This window comes from Corylus avellana, chromosome ca3 (genome assembly GCF_901000735.1).
Source record: "Corylus avellana chromosome ca3, CavTom2PMs-1.0".
Classification (NCBI taxonomy): Eukaryota; Viridiplantae; Streptophyta; class Magnoliopsida; order Fagales; family Betulaceae; genus Corylus; species Corylus avellana.
Genome location: NC_081543.1, coordinates 37,786,327 through 37,804,369, shown reverse-complemented (window position 1 = coordinate 37,804,369; position 18,043 = coordinate 37,786,327). Strand labels below are relative to the sequence as shown.

General features: G+C 35.0%; 2 protein-coding genes across 2 annotated transcripts; one reads left to right on the top strand and one right to left on the bottom strand.

The window, feature by feature from the left end:
• Positions 1-920: 920 nt before the first annotated feature.
• LOC132175282 (syntaxin-51-like) lies at positions 921-5,101 on the bottom strand. The gene is made up of 6 exons (XM_059587168.1): positions 4,926-5,101; positions 3,026-3,248; positions 1,928-2,133; positions 1,723-1,823; positions 1,544-1,588; positions 921-1,141 (listed from the first exon to the last, which is right to left on the bottom strand). Exons 2-6 carry the CDS (start codon positions 3,241-3,243, stop codon positions 1,010-1,012), a joined length of 702 nt encoding a protein of 233 aa, XP_059443151.1. The 5' UTR covers positions 3,244-3,248; positions 4,926-5,101; the 3' UTR covers positions 921-1,009.
• Positions 5,102-8,953: 3,852 nt separating this feature from the next.
• LOC132173752 (serine/threonine-protein phosphatase PP-X isozyme 2) lies at positions 8,954-16,376 on the top strand. The gene is made up of 8 exons (XM_059585346.1): positions 8,954-9,216; positions 11,485-11,637; positions 12,770-12,832; positions 12,938-13,023; positions 14,743-14,818; positions 14,890-15,158; positions 15,239-15,317; positions 15,859-16,376. Exons 1-8 carry the CDS (start codon positions 9,076-9,078, stop codon positions 15,907-15,909), a joined length of 918 nt encoding a protein of 305 aa, XP_059441329.1. The 5' UTR covers positions 8,954-9,075; the 3' UTR covers positions 15,910-16,376.
• The last annotated feature ends 1,667 nt before the right edge of the window (positions 16,377-18,043 follow it).

Sequence of the window (18,043 nt, the reverse complement as noted above, 5' to 3'; positions counted from 1 at the left end):
GTTTAGATTAATTGCATTCAAATTTGTGCATGGCTCAAAATTTTGGATTGGCTCGAAATTCGGGTTTAACGTTAGATTTGATTTTTGGGATAATTTGACGGTACATATGTAGCTCAATGACGGCATGGTCCATGATGCCTAAGTGACAAACTCTGTAGACCATGAGATAAAATACAATTGACGAGCTCATTCCTTTGGCTCCGAAGACCAAAATCAACGACTTTGGAAGGTTCAACTAGGCTTGGACCCTAAAGGATGTGAGCAAGAAGTGCTGGTTGTACCAATGGAACATTGTCAGGGCAAAATTGTGATCGTGATGGTCGCTGAGAATTTGTCGGTAAGAAAATCATAGGGGAAGAGATGTTAGGAACAACATTATTTTGGAGAATTGTGTGGTGGAGATCTGCTTGAAGAGTTGAAATTCCAACACAACCCAATTTAATTTCAAAAACCTATTACTGACCCCAAGCCGTGGGAGCCGATTAGATAGCTTAGGTCAACTAAGTAACCTTAGATCGAGCGGATATCGAGCAAGTTTTGCCCGGCCCTACTTGTACTAGAATTATGTGGAAAGACATAAGGAAAATCCAATAAGATCAGCTCTTTCTCGAAATATTCTTGATCAAAACCATTCCCATGCATATTGCAAGATATATAAGATTCTCATGAACACATTTTATACGTAGAAGGTTAGACAATGGAAGAGCTCGCCATAAGAGTTGGCAAGAGAACAAGAAGTCTGGCAAGCCAATAACTTATTTCTCTTTTCACATTGCAAAATAGATAGAAGAGAAGATAAATATTTATATATTAATATGCCGATTACAAATGTGATTTACAAATTATCTTAACACCCCCTCAGCAAGTCCGTCTCACAAACAAAGCACCAAAAGAAGACAAGAAAGCCCGACACATTGTTAGAACGATAACATGAAACAATGAAAAACCAATTCACACCAACAAACACATACGAAGAGAAAGATGGCGCGGTGTTTTGCCATTGTTGGAATTACAAATATTTGATCAACAACCATATGACAGCAACCAGAACCACGATCCCAATAACCGACAGGAGCATGCACATGCATGAGCAACCTCCCTTGGTGCGCTTATTCAAAACCGCCAAATGCTTCTGAACCCGCTGTTTTTACCATAGCAAAGACCACATAAGAAACATAATTAAATTTCAACCATTAAAGAATAGAGAGAGAGAGAGGGAGATTAAAATCAGATTAACTAGTTAATGCACATCTACACCCTATTTGGTTTACTTTCTACAATAGAACCCTGGGAGAGAGTAATGTTTGTGTATGGACAGAAAGAAGGGAGGAATTGAAAAAGGAAATGACATTTTTGAAACATTTGTTCCAAGAAACCAAATCTTACCTACTTTTAAGGAAAATTTAGGTGATACAATGTGAGAATTTTTAAGTTGCTTTCTTCCTTCTTCTTTTTCTTGTTGGTATTGTGCATTTTGCAATGACATCACCTGCTAAACTATGAGTTATTGGTGCTAGTTAAAAAGTAGTAGCGAGTGTATTACCCGTAACCTGGAGTCCGTAACATCCACATGTTGGTCCAAGTCATCCTGCACAATAGAAGAGTTGATATTCACAGCACTTGTCAATATCACTAAGTATTTAATTTTAGATGGGAGTCAAACATTTTAAAAAGGAAAGGTAAGTAACTAAATGAATGAAAAGGGTGGGAGAAAACACATACGATCAGCCTAGTATGTAGGTCAAGTTCTTCGTTGACTGCCAATGCAATATGTTTTGTACTTACTACAGTCTCCTCCAACTTCTCAAGACCTTCATCTTGCTCTGTTTCAAAGAGCATGCCACATAAGGATTCATATTGCAAAAACATAAGCCATACAATATAACAAGGAAAAGTATTATTGTCAATAAAGTGATTAGCAACTTGCCTCTCATAATTTGCCGTTGAAGACCAACATGGCCAGAGTTGTCCAAGCCAGCTGCTCTGCTCATGGCATCAGCTTGCTTTATTTCCGGGCCAAGCAAGCTGTCCCTGTTAGCAAAGTTTGACATGTTCAATGTTGACGCCATCTGGTTAACCTTTGATCTCAAATTTGCAAGCATGTCCTTGCGACGATTCATCTCTTTCTCTAATCTGAGTATCACAACAAGCATATCAATAAACTTTGGATAAAAAAATAATAATAATAAAAATTAAAAAAATAAAAAAATAAAAATAAAAATAAAAAAAAATAAAAAAAAAAACTATAAAGTTTCTTCAGAACGTCAATTCACGCAACTGAAAAGAAAATATTGCCAACTTGATCAAAGATAAATGTAACTCTCACTCCATCAGTGAACAGGTGTACCAGCAAGATATTAACATAATAATTTTCTTACTTCTATAGGCTGAAATCAGAAACCTCAAAGTTATTGTGAGAACACACCGTGGATTGAATAATATGAAATTTAATTATACGGGATAGATACTGCTGGTGTTAATAGAAGAAGGATAATATGAAAATTAACAAAGAAAAAACCAGACATTTCAACCAACCCCTTCCAATTTCCCCTTAGCTCTTTTTCTAGTTCACAATCCAACCAGCATTTGACTGTTATATTAGAGCATGCCAGCTAGTAGTTAAGTCATGAACTTTCCCATCACCACAAATTCCAGTGCCCAGAATATACAAGGTGAGATTTTTACGCAGATAAATGACCAGTTAGAGTGAAATAAAATGTATAGCAATATAAGATGTGCTACCGTATAACAAACTTCTCATTGCAAGAGGATTATATTAATCACCAACAGCCATAACAATTAACATAGACACCTTCCTCATGGCAATATAAGCAAAACAATGGCACATTATTGTAACAGAAAACTGGAGTAAAATAGAAACATTATGATCGTAAGAATAATGAAAACAATAGATCATCAAATAAGGAAAGCATGGAAAGACAACATTTCTAGTCTTAAATCTATTCTGAGGTGATCGCAGCTCCTTTTCTTAAAACGTTAGTGCAGTTTAACTAAAAAGACTTACATGGGCTGCTTTCCAGGAAGCTTCGACAAAAGGGACTGTAAGCTATCAAGTCTAGTCCCTAATATTGTGATCTTTCTTCGTATAGCAGATGCATGACGCTGAGCATCTGGTCCTGATGTAGGCAATGAACTCCGTTCAGAAATCATGCCATTGATATCATCAGCAAGTTTTAATGCTTCATTAAATTCCTTCATCCATGAGTCTGCAGAAGATGCCATTGACCCTGAAAGATACAGGAGAAATTAATCAGTATGCAATTCAATCAACGATAATATCCTTCCACAAATTCATGATAAAAGAACTTCAGCACTGATAATAACACACAATAAATAAAGCCTTCTTATTAACATTAAGTCATTGAACAAAATGATGAAAATATAATCAAAATAAATATAAGCTTGGGCATGGACACAGGAAGTAGAAGGATAATAGTAAAATATGCATGAGACCTAAACGTTTAGGTTAATAAACCTTTGACGGATCTTACAGAAGCTGGTCAGCCTAAGACCCATAAAGGCCCATATAAGGTATTTTACAGGCTATCATTACCTGCATGGCTATCTATAGCTAGTAATGAGTAAATACAATCACATAGGCATCCAACCAGTGTCTACTAGTTATTAAATCATCACCAACTAACCATATGTGTCGATTTGACTCGATTATTATCAAAAAAATAAAAAAAATCATCACCAACTAAGAAGTAGTCTCGTAGGACCACCTTCTGCAAGCAGCCTAGAACCAAAGAACTTTTCAAGAAGATGCATATTAATTTAAATTCATAAAACCATTACTGACTGTTCTTTTTACAAAAAGAAGTAAGAGATGAAATAATTTATACTCTAGCAGAACGCTGCATGCATACATCAACGACACTACCCATTCCTTCAGAATTAACTAATTAAACAGTTGGAAACTTTTTTTTATAATTTTTTTGGTCCCAAGGGGAGGAAGAATGAGAGATTTAATCTAATGACTCCCGCTTCATGTGTCGTGTCGTGATTGTCGATTGAGTTACCCCTAGGGTCCGAATTTACCAACAGTTTAATTCTGTTAATTCAGTCTACCAACAGTTTAACAGAATTAAACTATTGGTAAACTTATCACCGTAAAAGCCTAAGCAGCCAAGAAACAAGCCAAAGCCATCTCACTAACACCAGCTACGCTACCCCACTTGATAATTTCGGGGGCAGACACCCAATAGCTTGACTACGCAAACAAATTGCAATAAAATTTGACAAAAGAAAACATATCCCCGCATGATACAAGTACAGCTCTTGTTTGCAAAATGAGGTCTCAGCTCAACTAAGCCTTAATCCAAACTCCTATAAGCCAACATACAAATCACCTAGGATGAGCTACATGAATTGAATCCATACAACATCCCCCCTCTCCCCAACACAAAAATAAAAAATAATAAATAAAATAAAATGAAGCTAAAATTCAAGATAAGGCAAGGGAGAGGAGGCTTAAATCAAATCAAAACATACCCAACTATTTAAATATTCATTGAATTATGAATAAACATTTTATTTCAAGGGTTTCCTAGTTCAATGTCTAATAATAGAAATAATATCATAGATTCCCCCCTAATAACAGAAAACCCAGAAGCTATTCTACCCCAACATCCAAAATTACTGATTCATAAACTAGAGCATGAGAAAACCCATAATTAAACACTACAAATTGCATACTTCTCAACCAACCACATTGAACAGCCAATCTCGATCGAAAACTTAAAAAGTTGAAACAGAATTCACTTGTATAATACTATAAAAACGACAAATTTTAGGCTAACGCAGCTCGTGAATGAGTTAAGCAAGCGGGAAATACACGATCGTGTCGGAATGAGGTTTGGGATCGAATGGAATTGAAAGGGAATTAGCAGAAATAGAAATACCTGTTGGGGAAAACGAATCCTAAGGGAGAGATAATTGAATTTGACGGTGATCGAAACGACGTATTCGGAATGTGTCGAATTTGGAATAGGAGGTAACGTACGGAACCAACCACAACCGCCACTGTTTGTCCGCCTCCGTTGTCGTCTGCAAAACTATTATATAGAAACCAAGTTGAAAAAAGAATTACGAAAAAAAAATAAACCAAGTTGGAATAATTCTTTCACCACGATGTCGTTTCCTAGTCCCATCTTATGTGGGAGTCGAGGAACCTTATGCACCACATTTTTTCTTAACATTAATGATTGGTTTTTTTCTTCTTCTTTTTTTCATTTTATCTTATAAATTAATCATTATATTTGTAAATCCTATATAAGTAAATAATGGACTCTATAAATTTAATTGTTAGTTTATTAAATTTGTAAAAGAATATAAAAAATAAATAAATAAATTATTGACATCAATCATTTATCTTTATTTAATATTTAATAATGTTGACGTGGTTGTTCCAATCAGTCCGTTGTGAAGGGTGACAAAAAAAATCACTCAAAATATGCAACCTCGTTTAATATGAAATTGGTGTAAATAGTAACACTATTAAAAAGAAGAAGAAAAATAATAATAATACAATGATGGTTCGACCTTATCATGTCATCATAGTGTATAAATGTATAAAAAAATGTGTTGAGTATAGTATTACTCTTCTTTGTTTTATCTCTCTATTCTTTCAATGATTTTTTTTTCCGGAGTAATGTGAAAAATCATATTATTATTCTACTATTATCTAACCATATTGACCTAGCAGTGTCAATGTGTCTATCAATTATTATTTTTTAAGAACAGCTAATTAGTATTACTATATCAATAAAGTGAAATAATAATACAATAAAGGGAAAAATCAACATACTCCTCTCAAATTATCACCTAATTGACAATGTCCATCAAACTTTCAATTGTAACAATGTCACTCCCTAAACTACAAAAAATTGTCAATGTTCCCCCAATAACGAAACTACCCTTAGTAAAAAAAAAGTAAAAGTACTAGAACTTCTAAAAAAACCTAAAAATAAAAAAATAAAAATCCAAAGGGTGGTAAATTTAAAATTTGAAAAAAAAAAAATTATAAGAAAAATATTTTTTTTTAAAATCGATTTTTTTTTTTTTGTTATAAAAATTGGAATTTTTTAATAATTTTTAAAATAATTTTTTCCGTTTTAAAAAAAAAATAACAATTTTCGTTTAAGAAATTAAAAATTTTCATTTTCTAAAACAAACAAAAAAATTCCGTTTAAAAAAAAATCTTTTAAAAAAATTCGTTTAAAATTTTTTTTAAAAAAAAATCATTCTTTTAAAATTAAAATTTTCCTTTAAAAAATATATATATATTTTTTATTTTTTGAATTTATAGGAGTATCTTTGTCTTATTGAGAAATATATATGGACATTTTTATCTTTTTGCGAGCTTTAGGGGGCATTGACAGTTTTTAATAGTTTTGGGGAACATTGTCACAATTGAAAGTTTTGGGGGACATTGTAAACTGAGAGGTAGTTTGAGAAGAGTATGTGGACTTTACCCTAAAATAAAAGTGTAGTAAAAAGCTATCATTTTTGTCAAGCATTTAATTGCCCTAAATTTATGTATTACCACACCAATTCAATGAAATATAAGTGTGATTGTTAGCATTATTTATTGTTTAATATTCCCTCTAATAATATGTCAAGAAACTTTGTCAATTAGATAATATTATAAATTGCATAGCTTTCGTCGTATGATGAAAATTGTGTCTAGACATATATTTACTCCGATAGAAATCAAATTCAATATGCATGTTCATCATACGTGGGTTTAGAGTGTTGAAGAATATGCAAAATACATGGACCTTTTTTTTTTTTTTTTTTTTCCTAGGTAAATCTCTTCTCATTCTATAAAAGATTCAGAGCATAAAACTCTCACATCACAGAGCATAAAACTCTTAAAAACATAGGCAAAAGCTATGCACTTACAAAGTATACATCGAAAAATCTTGCAATCAAATCGTATTTATGACCTTCAATCTTACCCATGTACAAACTTCATTTATGACATAGATTTGCTCTTGGCAGACTAAGTCTAAGACATAGGTAGATCATATCCCTTAACTGGTCATGAGAGATAAGTCCTCACACCGAAAATTATCCGTCATCAACTCAAAAGTAAAAGCAAAAGCAAAAGCAAAAAAAAAAAAAAAAAAAAAAAGCAATGGTAAGCTCACACAAAAGCATGTGAGATTCACGCGATCCACGCTCCGGTGCGTTCAAACCACAACCGTCACGTGCCAACCGAAAGGAAAACGTCTGTTGTCTACAGCACTCATTGGTGCTAGGGAAAAAGTTGTAATGACGCATATAGGACTTGGACAAACGGCAAAAACATAGATATGCTTCGGAAAAAAATCGATCTAAGAACCCTTGCAAAAACGGACAAAGCCAAAAGATCAAGAAGTAAAACGAACGGCAAGGTGGAGTAGACGGCCAAAGCGGTGGAGGAGGTTGGGCGCTGCTGCTGGAATTTAAACAAAATCTAAAACAAAAACAAGGAAAAATGGATCGCACTGAAAGGGGGCTAGGGTTTGCTATTTTTTTCAAAATACATTGACTTAAATAGCTTAGGCTAACAGCCTAACACCATATCAAACATTAAACTTACAAATATATTTTTAATTGACAAATTATAAATGCACTCAGCCTGTTTCAAGCCCACTTCAATCATATAATTTGTGCATGCCAATTTTGTTTGGTTTTCACCGATACTCTCTCTCTATGATATTATTTTTTGGGATAATTTTACTTTACACCCCTGAATTATCAGGCGATTTGATAAGTCCTCAAACTTCTAAACCTCTAAATTTGAACCCATCAACTTTCAATTACAATCAATTTGAACACCTTCGCCAAATTTATAACGTTAAAAGTGGGACAATAATGTTTATACCCGTGACTTTTTATAAAATTTCAAATTTACCCTTAATTCAAAAAAAAGAAAAAGAAAAGAAGGAATAAGAGGATTCTGGCCTTGAGACCCGTGGGTTAGGCCAGACCCACGCGGGTCTGGCCATGACCCACGCTAGGTCTTGGCCAGAGACCCGCGTGGGTCTAGCTTGACTTACATTTTTTTTTTTTTTTTAAAAAAAAGGAAAATCAGGGATATTTGTCGTTTTGGGTGTTGCCGTTAAAAGTTAACGGCTAAATCTAACGGAAGAGTTCAAATTAACTGCAATTGAAAGTTAAAGACTTGTTAAATCGCGTAATAATTCAAGGGTCTAAAGTCAAGTTACCCTTATTTTTTTCTATTTTCTTTCTCAATTGCAAGTAAGGCTTCTTTCAAGCTTGCTACCTCACTCGTTGCTTCTTGTTGCGGCTTGCCCCAACCCTGTTGTGCTCGTTGGTTGCTGCTCACCATGAATATTCTATGAATAAGACAATGTATGGAGAAGCTCTTTTTTTTTTTACTCCAAAGATAAAGATAAACAAGTAAATGTGAGATAGTTTTGGGAGTCCAATCTAAATCTTATAGTGTAAAATGACAAATGAATAAGGCTAATGCAAATTCTCTTTTAACTTAATTTTTCTTTAGGGGCACATTCTTTTAGCACTCAATTCCGTGAAAGAATAGGGCAACATAAAAAGACAAATGAAACCAATTGATGCTCTCATTCTATTGGTGCAACAAAAGTGCTTATGTAGTTATGTGGTATAACAAGACAATGTAGTAAGAAAAAATCTCTTTCAGTCACTTCGTAGACCAACCCCTCTTTTTTATGTTTATTTGAATTTGTGTTTGTATACAGCCCAGCATGCTTATGTAAGGAAAGAATGATTAGAATTTTAAAACTAAAACGGGCTAAAAACCAAAAAGGACAACAATACACAATGGTACAACGCAATTACACCAAAATAAAGGGGCACCATTGCAAAAACCTCGCGAACACAATCGAGGCCACATAATGAAGGAAGTGAACCACAGTAGTATATTACTAAAAAAAGTGGCAGATTCACAGAGAGCGAGAGATAGATAGATAGAGGGAGGGAAAGAGAGAGAGAGAGGGGGCCAAAGGCCAAATCGGCGTGCTCTCTAGGTCTGAGGAAGAAGAGGGTTCAGCGTGAGAGAGAGAGATGTCAGACCTAGACAGGCAAATAGAGCAGCTGAAGAAGTGCGAGCCTCTTAAGGAGTCGGAGGTGAAGGCCCTCTGCCTCAAAGCCATGGAAATCCTCGTCGAAGAGAGCAACGTTCAAAGGGTCGACGCCCCCGTCACAGTAAGTCCTCTCTCTATCTATCTCTCCATATATATGTAGGTGTATATGTATATATAGAGCTTGTGTTGTTTTGATTTAGTGGGAATACTAAGGTTTATGGGGTTGGATGGGTTTGTTTAATTTTTGGGTTGTTGGTTTGATTTGGCTGTGAATTTCAATGTTGGATTTGGTTCTGGCAAGTGAGTTGTGCCTATTTCTTTCATGTTGTTGAGATGTGACCTAAAATTGAAGGAAGAAGCTTGCTGTAGTGTTCGATTTGGAGTAATTGAAAGTTGCTAAAATAGTTGGATTTAATCCATGTAATAGTTATTTATTGGAGAAATCAACTGGGTTAGAGATACTTGTAGGGCTTAGGATTTTGAGCAAAAATTTGAACATATGGCACTAATTTTGGGCATCTAAGCTTTGTTAGAGCAGTTCATGATTGGGAGGTGGATGTCTTTGCCTCTTTTTTTAATTTGTTGTACTCAGTTAGAGCAAAACTGGAAGCTGAAGACCAGCTTTGGTGGATCCCCTCTAAAAAAGGGTTGTTCTTTGTTAGCTCCTTCTATAAGGTCCTTGTTTGTAATGGTGACATTCCTTTTCCTTGAAAGAGTTTTTGGCAAACCAAGGTGCCATTGAGAGTGGCTTTTTTTGCTTGGTCGACGGTCTTAGGAAAGATTCTTATCATGAACAATGTTAGGAAGAGGCATGTCATTGTGGTTAATTGGTATTATATGTGCAAAAGGGATGGGGAGTCCGTGGACCATCTTCTTCTCCATTGTGAGGTAGCTTGCGCATTATGGAGTGTGTTCTTCAGTCGTTTTGGGCTTTCTCGGGTTAAGTCTAGAAGAGTAGCTAATTTGTATGATTGTTGGTGGACGGGTGGTAGCTCTCAAAGTGCTGCTGTGTGGAAGATGGTACCTTCTTTTTTTCGTGATGTCTTTGGAGGGAATGCATTGTTAGATGTTTTGAGAACCGCAAGAGGATGTTGGCGGATCTTATGTTCTTATTTTTGAATACTCTATTAACTTGGACAGCTGTTTTTTTAGCTCCCTTTGTGCTCAACTTTCATAATTTCCTTATTATCTTTTCTTCTTCAAGTTAGGTGTTTATTTTCTATACTTCTTGTGTACTTGGGTTGTGCCTTTCGCTTTTTAATAATATTTCAATTACTTACTAAAAAAAATTGGGCATGAATGATGTTTTTTTTTTTTGGAATTCATGTTCTAATGCTAAGAGTATTTTGTTGCTGCTTTCGTGGTCTTTCAAGTTTTAATTTTTCGGTTAAACTGAGCTTTATAGGAATGGAAGGTCTAAAATTGCTTTGGTTATTACTCTACTCAGTTTGAGTTTTTCTTTATGAATTAGGCAATCTGTTTAGTTAGATTCCTGGTCAGTGATGGATTCCAGTTTAATCAACATAAGAGAGCTTTATAGGATTCATTGTTGCATCAAGTGTAAGTCTTTGACTTACCAAAGAATGAAGTACCCCTTTTACAGGGTCGTACAGGCTAGCCTTTCCGATATATCTGGTTGGGCTTTAGGTCAAACCTAATTAAAATTTAATTACTTCAAAACTTTGCCCAGCCATTTATTTGCAATAAATGTTGATTTGCATCATTTGGGTGCTGTTCTTTATGAGATCTTGTAGATCTCCTAGATGTGGCAAATTAGGAGACACCTCTTATTTGGTGATTGTGAAACTGACGAGAAACTGGAAGTTCCTATTCTTTTATGGAACTAAAATAGGTACAGTAGATGATATCATAGAAGGTGGGATTCTATATATTAGTGCTCCTGCATCATTCTTGCTCATTATAAATTAAGCAATGTCTGCTGGTTAAGCCCCCTAATCTGATTCCACTATGAGGGTAAGTTTTTGTTGTCATGATGCATTGATTTGGCAGACTACTGCACTTTCGGCTATATCTTGCTCATCTGAAATGGGAGGCAAGGAAGGGGTACAGTGTCAAAGTATCTAGTATTTAAGCCTCGTTGATGTTCCTTTTGTAGTTTGATAGTAATACAAATCTGTATCACTTGCAAATGCTGTTTATCTTTAATCATAATTTGATTCCCCCTTTTACTTATCTCCTCTACATTTAGATGTACTAGGAAGGGGCAGGGAGGATGAGCAAAATCTGGAGTTGAAGTAGGGAATCCAGAATATATCATCTATGTTTAAATATATTCCATTGGACAATATACATTTAAACATATTCTATTGGTTAAAATCATGATTGTGATTCAGGCTGACTGATGTCAGTTGGATATCTTTTTTGATAGATATGTGGCGACATTCATGGGCAATTCTATGACATGAAAGAGCTTTTCAAAGTAGGAGGTGATTGCCCAAAGACTAACTACTTGTTTCTTGGAGATTTTGTTGACAGAGGATTTTATTCCGTGGAGACATTTCTGCTTCTATTAGCCCTGAAGGTAATAATTTTGCAATATCCTATTTATGAAATTAAGTGGGAGCTTGTGTCAAATGTAGTCAGCCTTGCAGGTTGTTGCACTTTCTATTTATATTTCTCAGATTTTCTTTTTCCTTCCTTTTGACCTTGTCTTCCATCCATTTCATTAGGAGGTTCTCATTAGAAATGGCACTTCTGTGGCTTCTAAAACATAGTCCTCTTTGTGAAAAGTCCTTAGTTGAATGTTTATTTTCAGTAGATTGTCATTCATCTCAAGATTTACTTTGGACCACCACATTGCATAATTGAACCAATAAGGTGTTTTAAGCCCTATCTTTGTACATCGACCTTTGTGATCGCAGGTATGTGCAGCCACTATTAGGCTTTGCGTTTAACTGATGGGAAGTTGGCTTGGTGTTAACTCCCGAAAATGTTGCTTGATGTTTTAAGAAAACTACCCCGAATTTTAAACAATCTGACTCTTGAGAAAATGATGTATGACATAAAATGGAGGAAGAAGAGCTGCAGCAGGTGAAGAAAAACTCCTCGTGAATTTGGAAGGGTCAAACAGATGTTCTAAAATACAGGAATGCTTGCTAAACCTGAAGTCATAAAGCTTTGGGTACAGAAGTTTTCAAACAAAATCTCATATAAGAATAAACTCACTGTTTGTCACAAATTAACTTCAAAGTCATGTCTAATTAAAGATACTTTGTTGACTCAATATTGATCTTAAAAATATATTAGCTGCTCAAAGAGAACCCTCCCCATATGAAATACCTATCTACTATTCCTAGTAGGTCCCGAATATAGTGATACAGCAGGGACCAAAAGTAACCAAGAGAGGCTCTTTGTGAAATATCAAAGATTTATGTCATCATTTGAATCTTCTCACATCAAGTAAATCTTCACAATTGCATTGTCTTTGTGGGATCTATTGAAGTGGTTGTGCAGTCAAGGTGACGTCTGGCATCAGACTTTTTGTTGAATTGGTTGAGTTGGAATGTGCATCTTGATTTGCAATTTGCCAGTGTCAGATTGCAAAAATCAATAGACTACACAATTGTAATATTTTCATCTAGTCTTTTGATGTATTGTTGATTTTTTTTTTGTTACTTCAAACATTAAGTTTTTCAACTGATAAATTCATTCAGGTGAGGTATCCAGATCGGATAACTCTCATTAGAGGGAACCATGAGAGCCGTCAGATCACACAGGTTAAGTCTCTTTAACTGGTATATATGTTTCAACTTTTTATTCTCTTAGAATATTTCTTTTCTTTTATGTGTTCAGAGCATTTACCATTTATTTGTACTATTCAGGTATATGGATTCTACGACGAGTGTCTACGTAAATATGGCTCTGTGAATGTTTGGAGATATTGCACTGATATATTTGATTACTTAAGGTTTGGCCATATCCTTTAAAAACATAAGATACCTGTCTGTTAGAATGTAAGGGAGCTGTAAGAATGTAGTGATGGGTGGGGGATGTTAGGATAGAGATTGGGATTTACTACAACTAGGCTGCCTGAATATTAGTGAAGATTCTTGTGTGTTGCCTAATCATCCTTTCATTTTTTTTTTTTTTTTTTGGATGGTCAGAAATTATGTATAAATGTAACAACCTAGAAAAAAAACACTAGTCATATCTGTGCTATCATAACTTGTCAATTTGAAGCTTCTCTAGAATCACTTATGAAGCTCAGTTTCACCTAATAATTAGGCAATGTGAGACTTAGCATGCATAACTATCTTTATAAACCACCCACTCTATGTGAGCTACTCATCTTCCCAATATGGGACCAGGATGTTACAATAAATTTCATATCGTTGGATGGTTGGGATCATCAACTCAATTTCTTGCATGTTTCTAAGAGTCATAAGTGTGTATCATGAATATATCACTATGCTGCTGCCTTTATAGCATGGATACCACAATATGCTATGATATCCAAAGTTATTTAGATTGATGAGATACCTTAAAGAGTTCTCTCAGATATTGGTCTCCTTGCATGTCTCCGTGTCACATGGTGTCTGGTCTTTTTAGTACACCACCTTGTGCATGTTTATGAAGTGTTTTGAAAAGATGTTTTTGTGTTTTGATTTGAAAATAGTTTTTTTGATGTGGTGGAAAGTTGAGAAGTGTTTTTGGTGGGGTCCACGCTTGAAAAGTATTCTCTGTGGGGCCTACAGAAGAAAATTGTTTGGTAAAATTTTTAAAAAGTGTGTTTTAGTGTTTCTAAAAAAAATAAAATATCTAAGAAGTGTTTCCAAAACATAAAAGAAACAACCAAACCAAAAAAAAGTAAAATAATTAAAAATAAAAAGTAAGGGTGGCTGAATAAAAAAAAAAAATCAGGGGCAGCCAAACCCTCTTGGCTATTGGGTTGGCCACCCTCTCTATCCTGTTGGGGTGGCTACACCTATTGGGGGTGGCCGCACGGCCACCTCTCTATTTTTTATATATTATATTTTAATAAATAATAAGTCAACCTTCATACTTGAAAAAAATAAGCAAGTACTTTCTCAAAATATTTCTGAGAAAGTTTCTAAAAAAATTTGTGTTTTATTTTTTGAAGTCTTTTGTTGATTAAACATTGTTTTGTGTTTTGTTGTTTGAAAAATATTTCGTTTGGTTACTTGTTTACAGAAAGTGTGTTTTTATGTTTAAAATGAAAAAAAAAAAAAAGGACTTTTCAAACATGCTACCAAGCAAGCCCTTATTACCCATCCTGCAGGTGCCCTGGATTTTAATTTTGTTATATTAGGGTGTGTTTGGAAGCAAGTACCAAACTTTCATACCAAAGTTTCATTGTTTTCTTTCTATACCATTTTCCACTTTCACGAGTTCAAGATACTGTATAGTTGAAGCAATTCTTAAGAGAAGCAGATATCACCCACTTTACCATGTGAAAGTAAGCAGAGCCTTTTAAGTGACATGCAGTAACAGTAGTATACTTATGCCTTACTTTATTTTTTAAAGTTCTCAATTGACCATCAAATTTTACTCTAGTGGCCAATTAAAGTCGTTCTCCAATTCAGTTGCTTCCAACAGAACCTAGATTTAGGTACTTTTGTCAAGTCAGTCTATTACTGCTTCTAAATTTATACTGTGTTTGTTTCAGTCTATCAGCTCTCATTGAGAACAAAATTTTCAGTGTCCATGGAGGCCTCTCTCCTGCCATATCAACATTGGATCAGGTCAGAGAACCCATCCTGAATTTGTATATATACTCTGAAGATTGATATACTAATAATGTTCCATTTGCCAGATACGAACAATCGATCGGAAGCAAGAAGTACCTCATGATGGTGCTATGTGTGACCTCCTGTGGTCTGATCCTGAAGATATTGTTGATGGTTGGGGTTTGAGTCCCCGTGGTGCTGGCTTTCTATTTGGCGGCAGTGTTGTTACTACTTTTAACCATGCAAACAACATTGACTACATATGTCGTGCCCATCAGTTGGTAATGGAAGGATATAAATGGATGTTCAATCACCAGATAGTTACGGTCTGGTCAGCACCAAATTACTGTTACAGGTAAATTATAAATTTTAGGTTTGTCTCCTTTGCTTTGTTTTTGTATTTATGGTTGGTTTCATTCTTGGACGTGTTTGCAGATGTGGTAATGTAGCTGCAATACTTGAGCTAGACGAGAATTTGAATAAGCAGTTTCGTGTGTTTGATGCTGCTCCACAGGTTTGTACATATACTACACTGGCAATTCATTACCAGAGGAAAATATGTGTTTTCTTGTCTAATACAAACGGCTGCGTACTCTTTATTTAAGTTTCTCATTGCTAGTCTGAGTTATACCCTCTTGAGAGGAATCCATACATTGAGCTGGTGCAAATATATGGCTTTTTATTTACTAAAAGCACTTATTTGATCTGTTAGTTTTTAATTATTACTTTGTTTGGTAAGGTTTGTAACCTGAGCCATGAACAAGAGGCATGTTACCAATATGACTTGAATGGTTCTAGTCTTTGAAAGGATAGGGATGCACTACTAGTTGATCTGGAATCTGCAATCCTGTGATTCAGACTAGATGGTTATATCCATGTGAGCTGAACTGTTTTCAGTTTTATACAAACAGATGACTGAAAGGCGTGATCTGTGTGTATGGCAGCCCATGGGGAAGAGATGTTTCATGATGTACTTCAACATTATAAAACACTGCTTCTTGATTGAATTCACTCTTGCATGCTGTGCTACACTGAAAGATTAATATGATATGCAGGAATCAAGAGCGGCGCCAGCCAAAAAACCTGCACCAGATTACTTTTTATGAGACCAATTTGGTAAAAGTTTTACAATTTATCATCCAATACGCTTGCATTGATAAACAAGAAGATATACGGTCGCACGAAGGAGATGATCTTATGTAATACCAAAGGAAATCTGCACATTGGCTGCTTAATGATCAGTTCCCCCAAATGACGAGCTAGCGGTGTACTTTTCTGTTCGTGATTGGTTTGGATTATTGGGTTTGCATTTCTTGTTAGCCTGCTTTTCTTCCATCTTCGTTAATTATTTGTAACTGTAGTGTTCATTACATAGTCTATGCGAATCATCAAATATAGAAGCCAAGAGGGGCAGGGGGTCTTGAAAAGGTATGGAGCTTTGGTTCCATCTACAGGGTATGAAAAGTATTGGAGTAGAAACAATGGGTAGGTTATTGTTCAGAACAACATAATGGAAAGAAGACATTCATGTTGGGTTTTGCTTGTTCTCGACAATAAACATTCTTTACGATCATCTTCTCTCAATATGATCAACTTGTAGAACCCTCTGCATGCTCTCATGTTGTATTATACTGGTAATCAGGATCTCAAACCATAACCGAAGTATCATCAGGTGAACGTGGCTGTATCTGAATGATGTCTTCATTATGGTCGATATCCTCCTTTCTATAACTTTATTTGAAGAATATCAGGTCGGTTTGTCCTTTGCAAGGGGCAGAAACATCATTTACTCCAGTAATGAAAATAGCAAAAGGGAAAAAATAAAAGAAAAGAAAGGAAGGAAGATTATGTGAAATGTTTATAAATTAAATCGTCTTTAATGTAAAGAACCGTTTACAATTACATGGACAATTTCCTCGGAGCTATCATAACATATTATCTGTTTGATAGACTGATGATGGAGTTCGATGTTTAGAGTGTGTTTGGCCTTGAGATTATGCAAACCAAATGCACGTTTTTGTAGACAAAATCATGAAAAATGTTCTATTTGGAATTAAGTTTGAAAAAATAGCACTTTAAGAATGTGAAAAAAAATTGGGGATGTTTTAAAAATTCACGATTTTAAAGGTTAAATTAAAATTTTATCGGTATCTAAATTACATTTTCATTAAATGCATTATGACATCGTTTTTTCTTTAAACCATTAAAAATCAAAGAGACTTTAATCATGAAAGAAAACTCGACAAAATAATTTAAAGATTTGTATCCAATTAACAGTTCATTATACTTTTTTTTTTTGGTTAAATACCAAATACCCCCTGGGGTTTAGTAACTTTATTTTTACCCCTTTGGGGTTTCATTTTTATCACAGGACCCCCCTGGGGTTTTGATAAAGGACCAAGTTAGTTCATCCGTTAGTTGATCGTTAAGACTGACACGTGGACCAATCAGATGTTGACACGTGGCACATATTTAATTTTTTTTTAAAATTTTAAAAAAATATATTCTTTTTTTAAAAAAGAAAAAAGAAAAGAAAAAAATTTGGGGGTGGCTGTGCCATTTGGGGGTGGCTTTGGCCATGGGGGGTGGCCGAAACCACCCCCTGTAAAAACTGGGGGTGTGACACCCTTGGGCTTCAGGGGTTGGCGAGCCACCCCAAAATGTAAAGGGTGACAAACCCACACTTACTCTTATTTTAAAAAAAAAATTTTAAAAAAATTAAAAAATTAAATATGTGTCGTGTCCCGGCGTTTGGGATTGGTCAGCGTGTCTGGATCCCTAACAGGTCCCTTCCTGGGATGGATTCTTGGTCTTCTCCAGCCTTGGGGGTCTTGTGATAAAAATGAAACCCTAAGGGGGTAAAAATAAAGTTACCAAACCTCAGGGGGGTATTTGGTATTTAACCCCTTTTTTTTCTTCATTCTTTTGCTATAAAAATAATTATAAATTTATCATGCTAGCCTGGAACCGTAAAATTTCCCATGGTTCCCAACAAAACATAATAACAAGTAATGCCACTCTACTTATCACCTTAATTTTAGGGTTGTATACCTTTTTACCTTGTCTTTTTTTTTTTTTGCTTCCTAGGGATTAGTTTTTATCATAGGAGGTACATCGGGTTTACATAAAAATAGAGATGGTACCTCCATCTAAATTTCATCCAAAATTTGACAGAAAGCTACGTCAGCACAATTAAAAAATCGAAACGTTTCCATATACCTAATTAAAAAAAATTAAAAA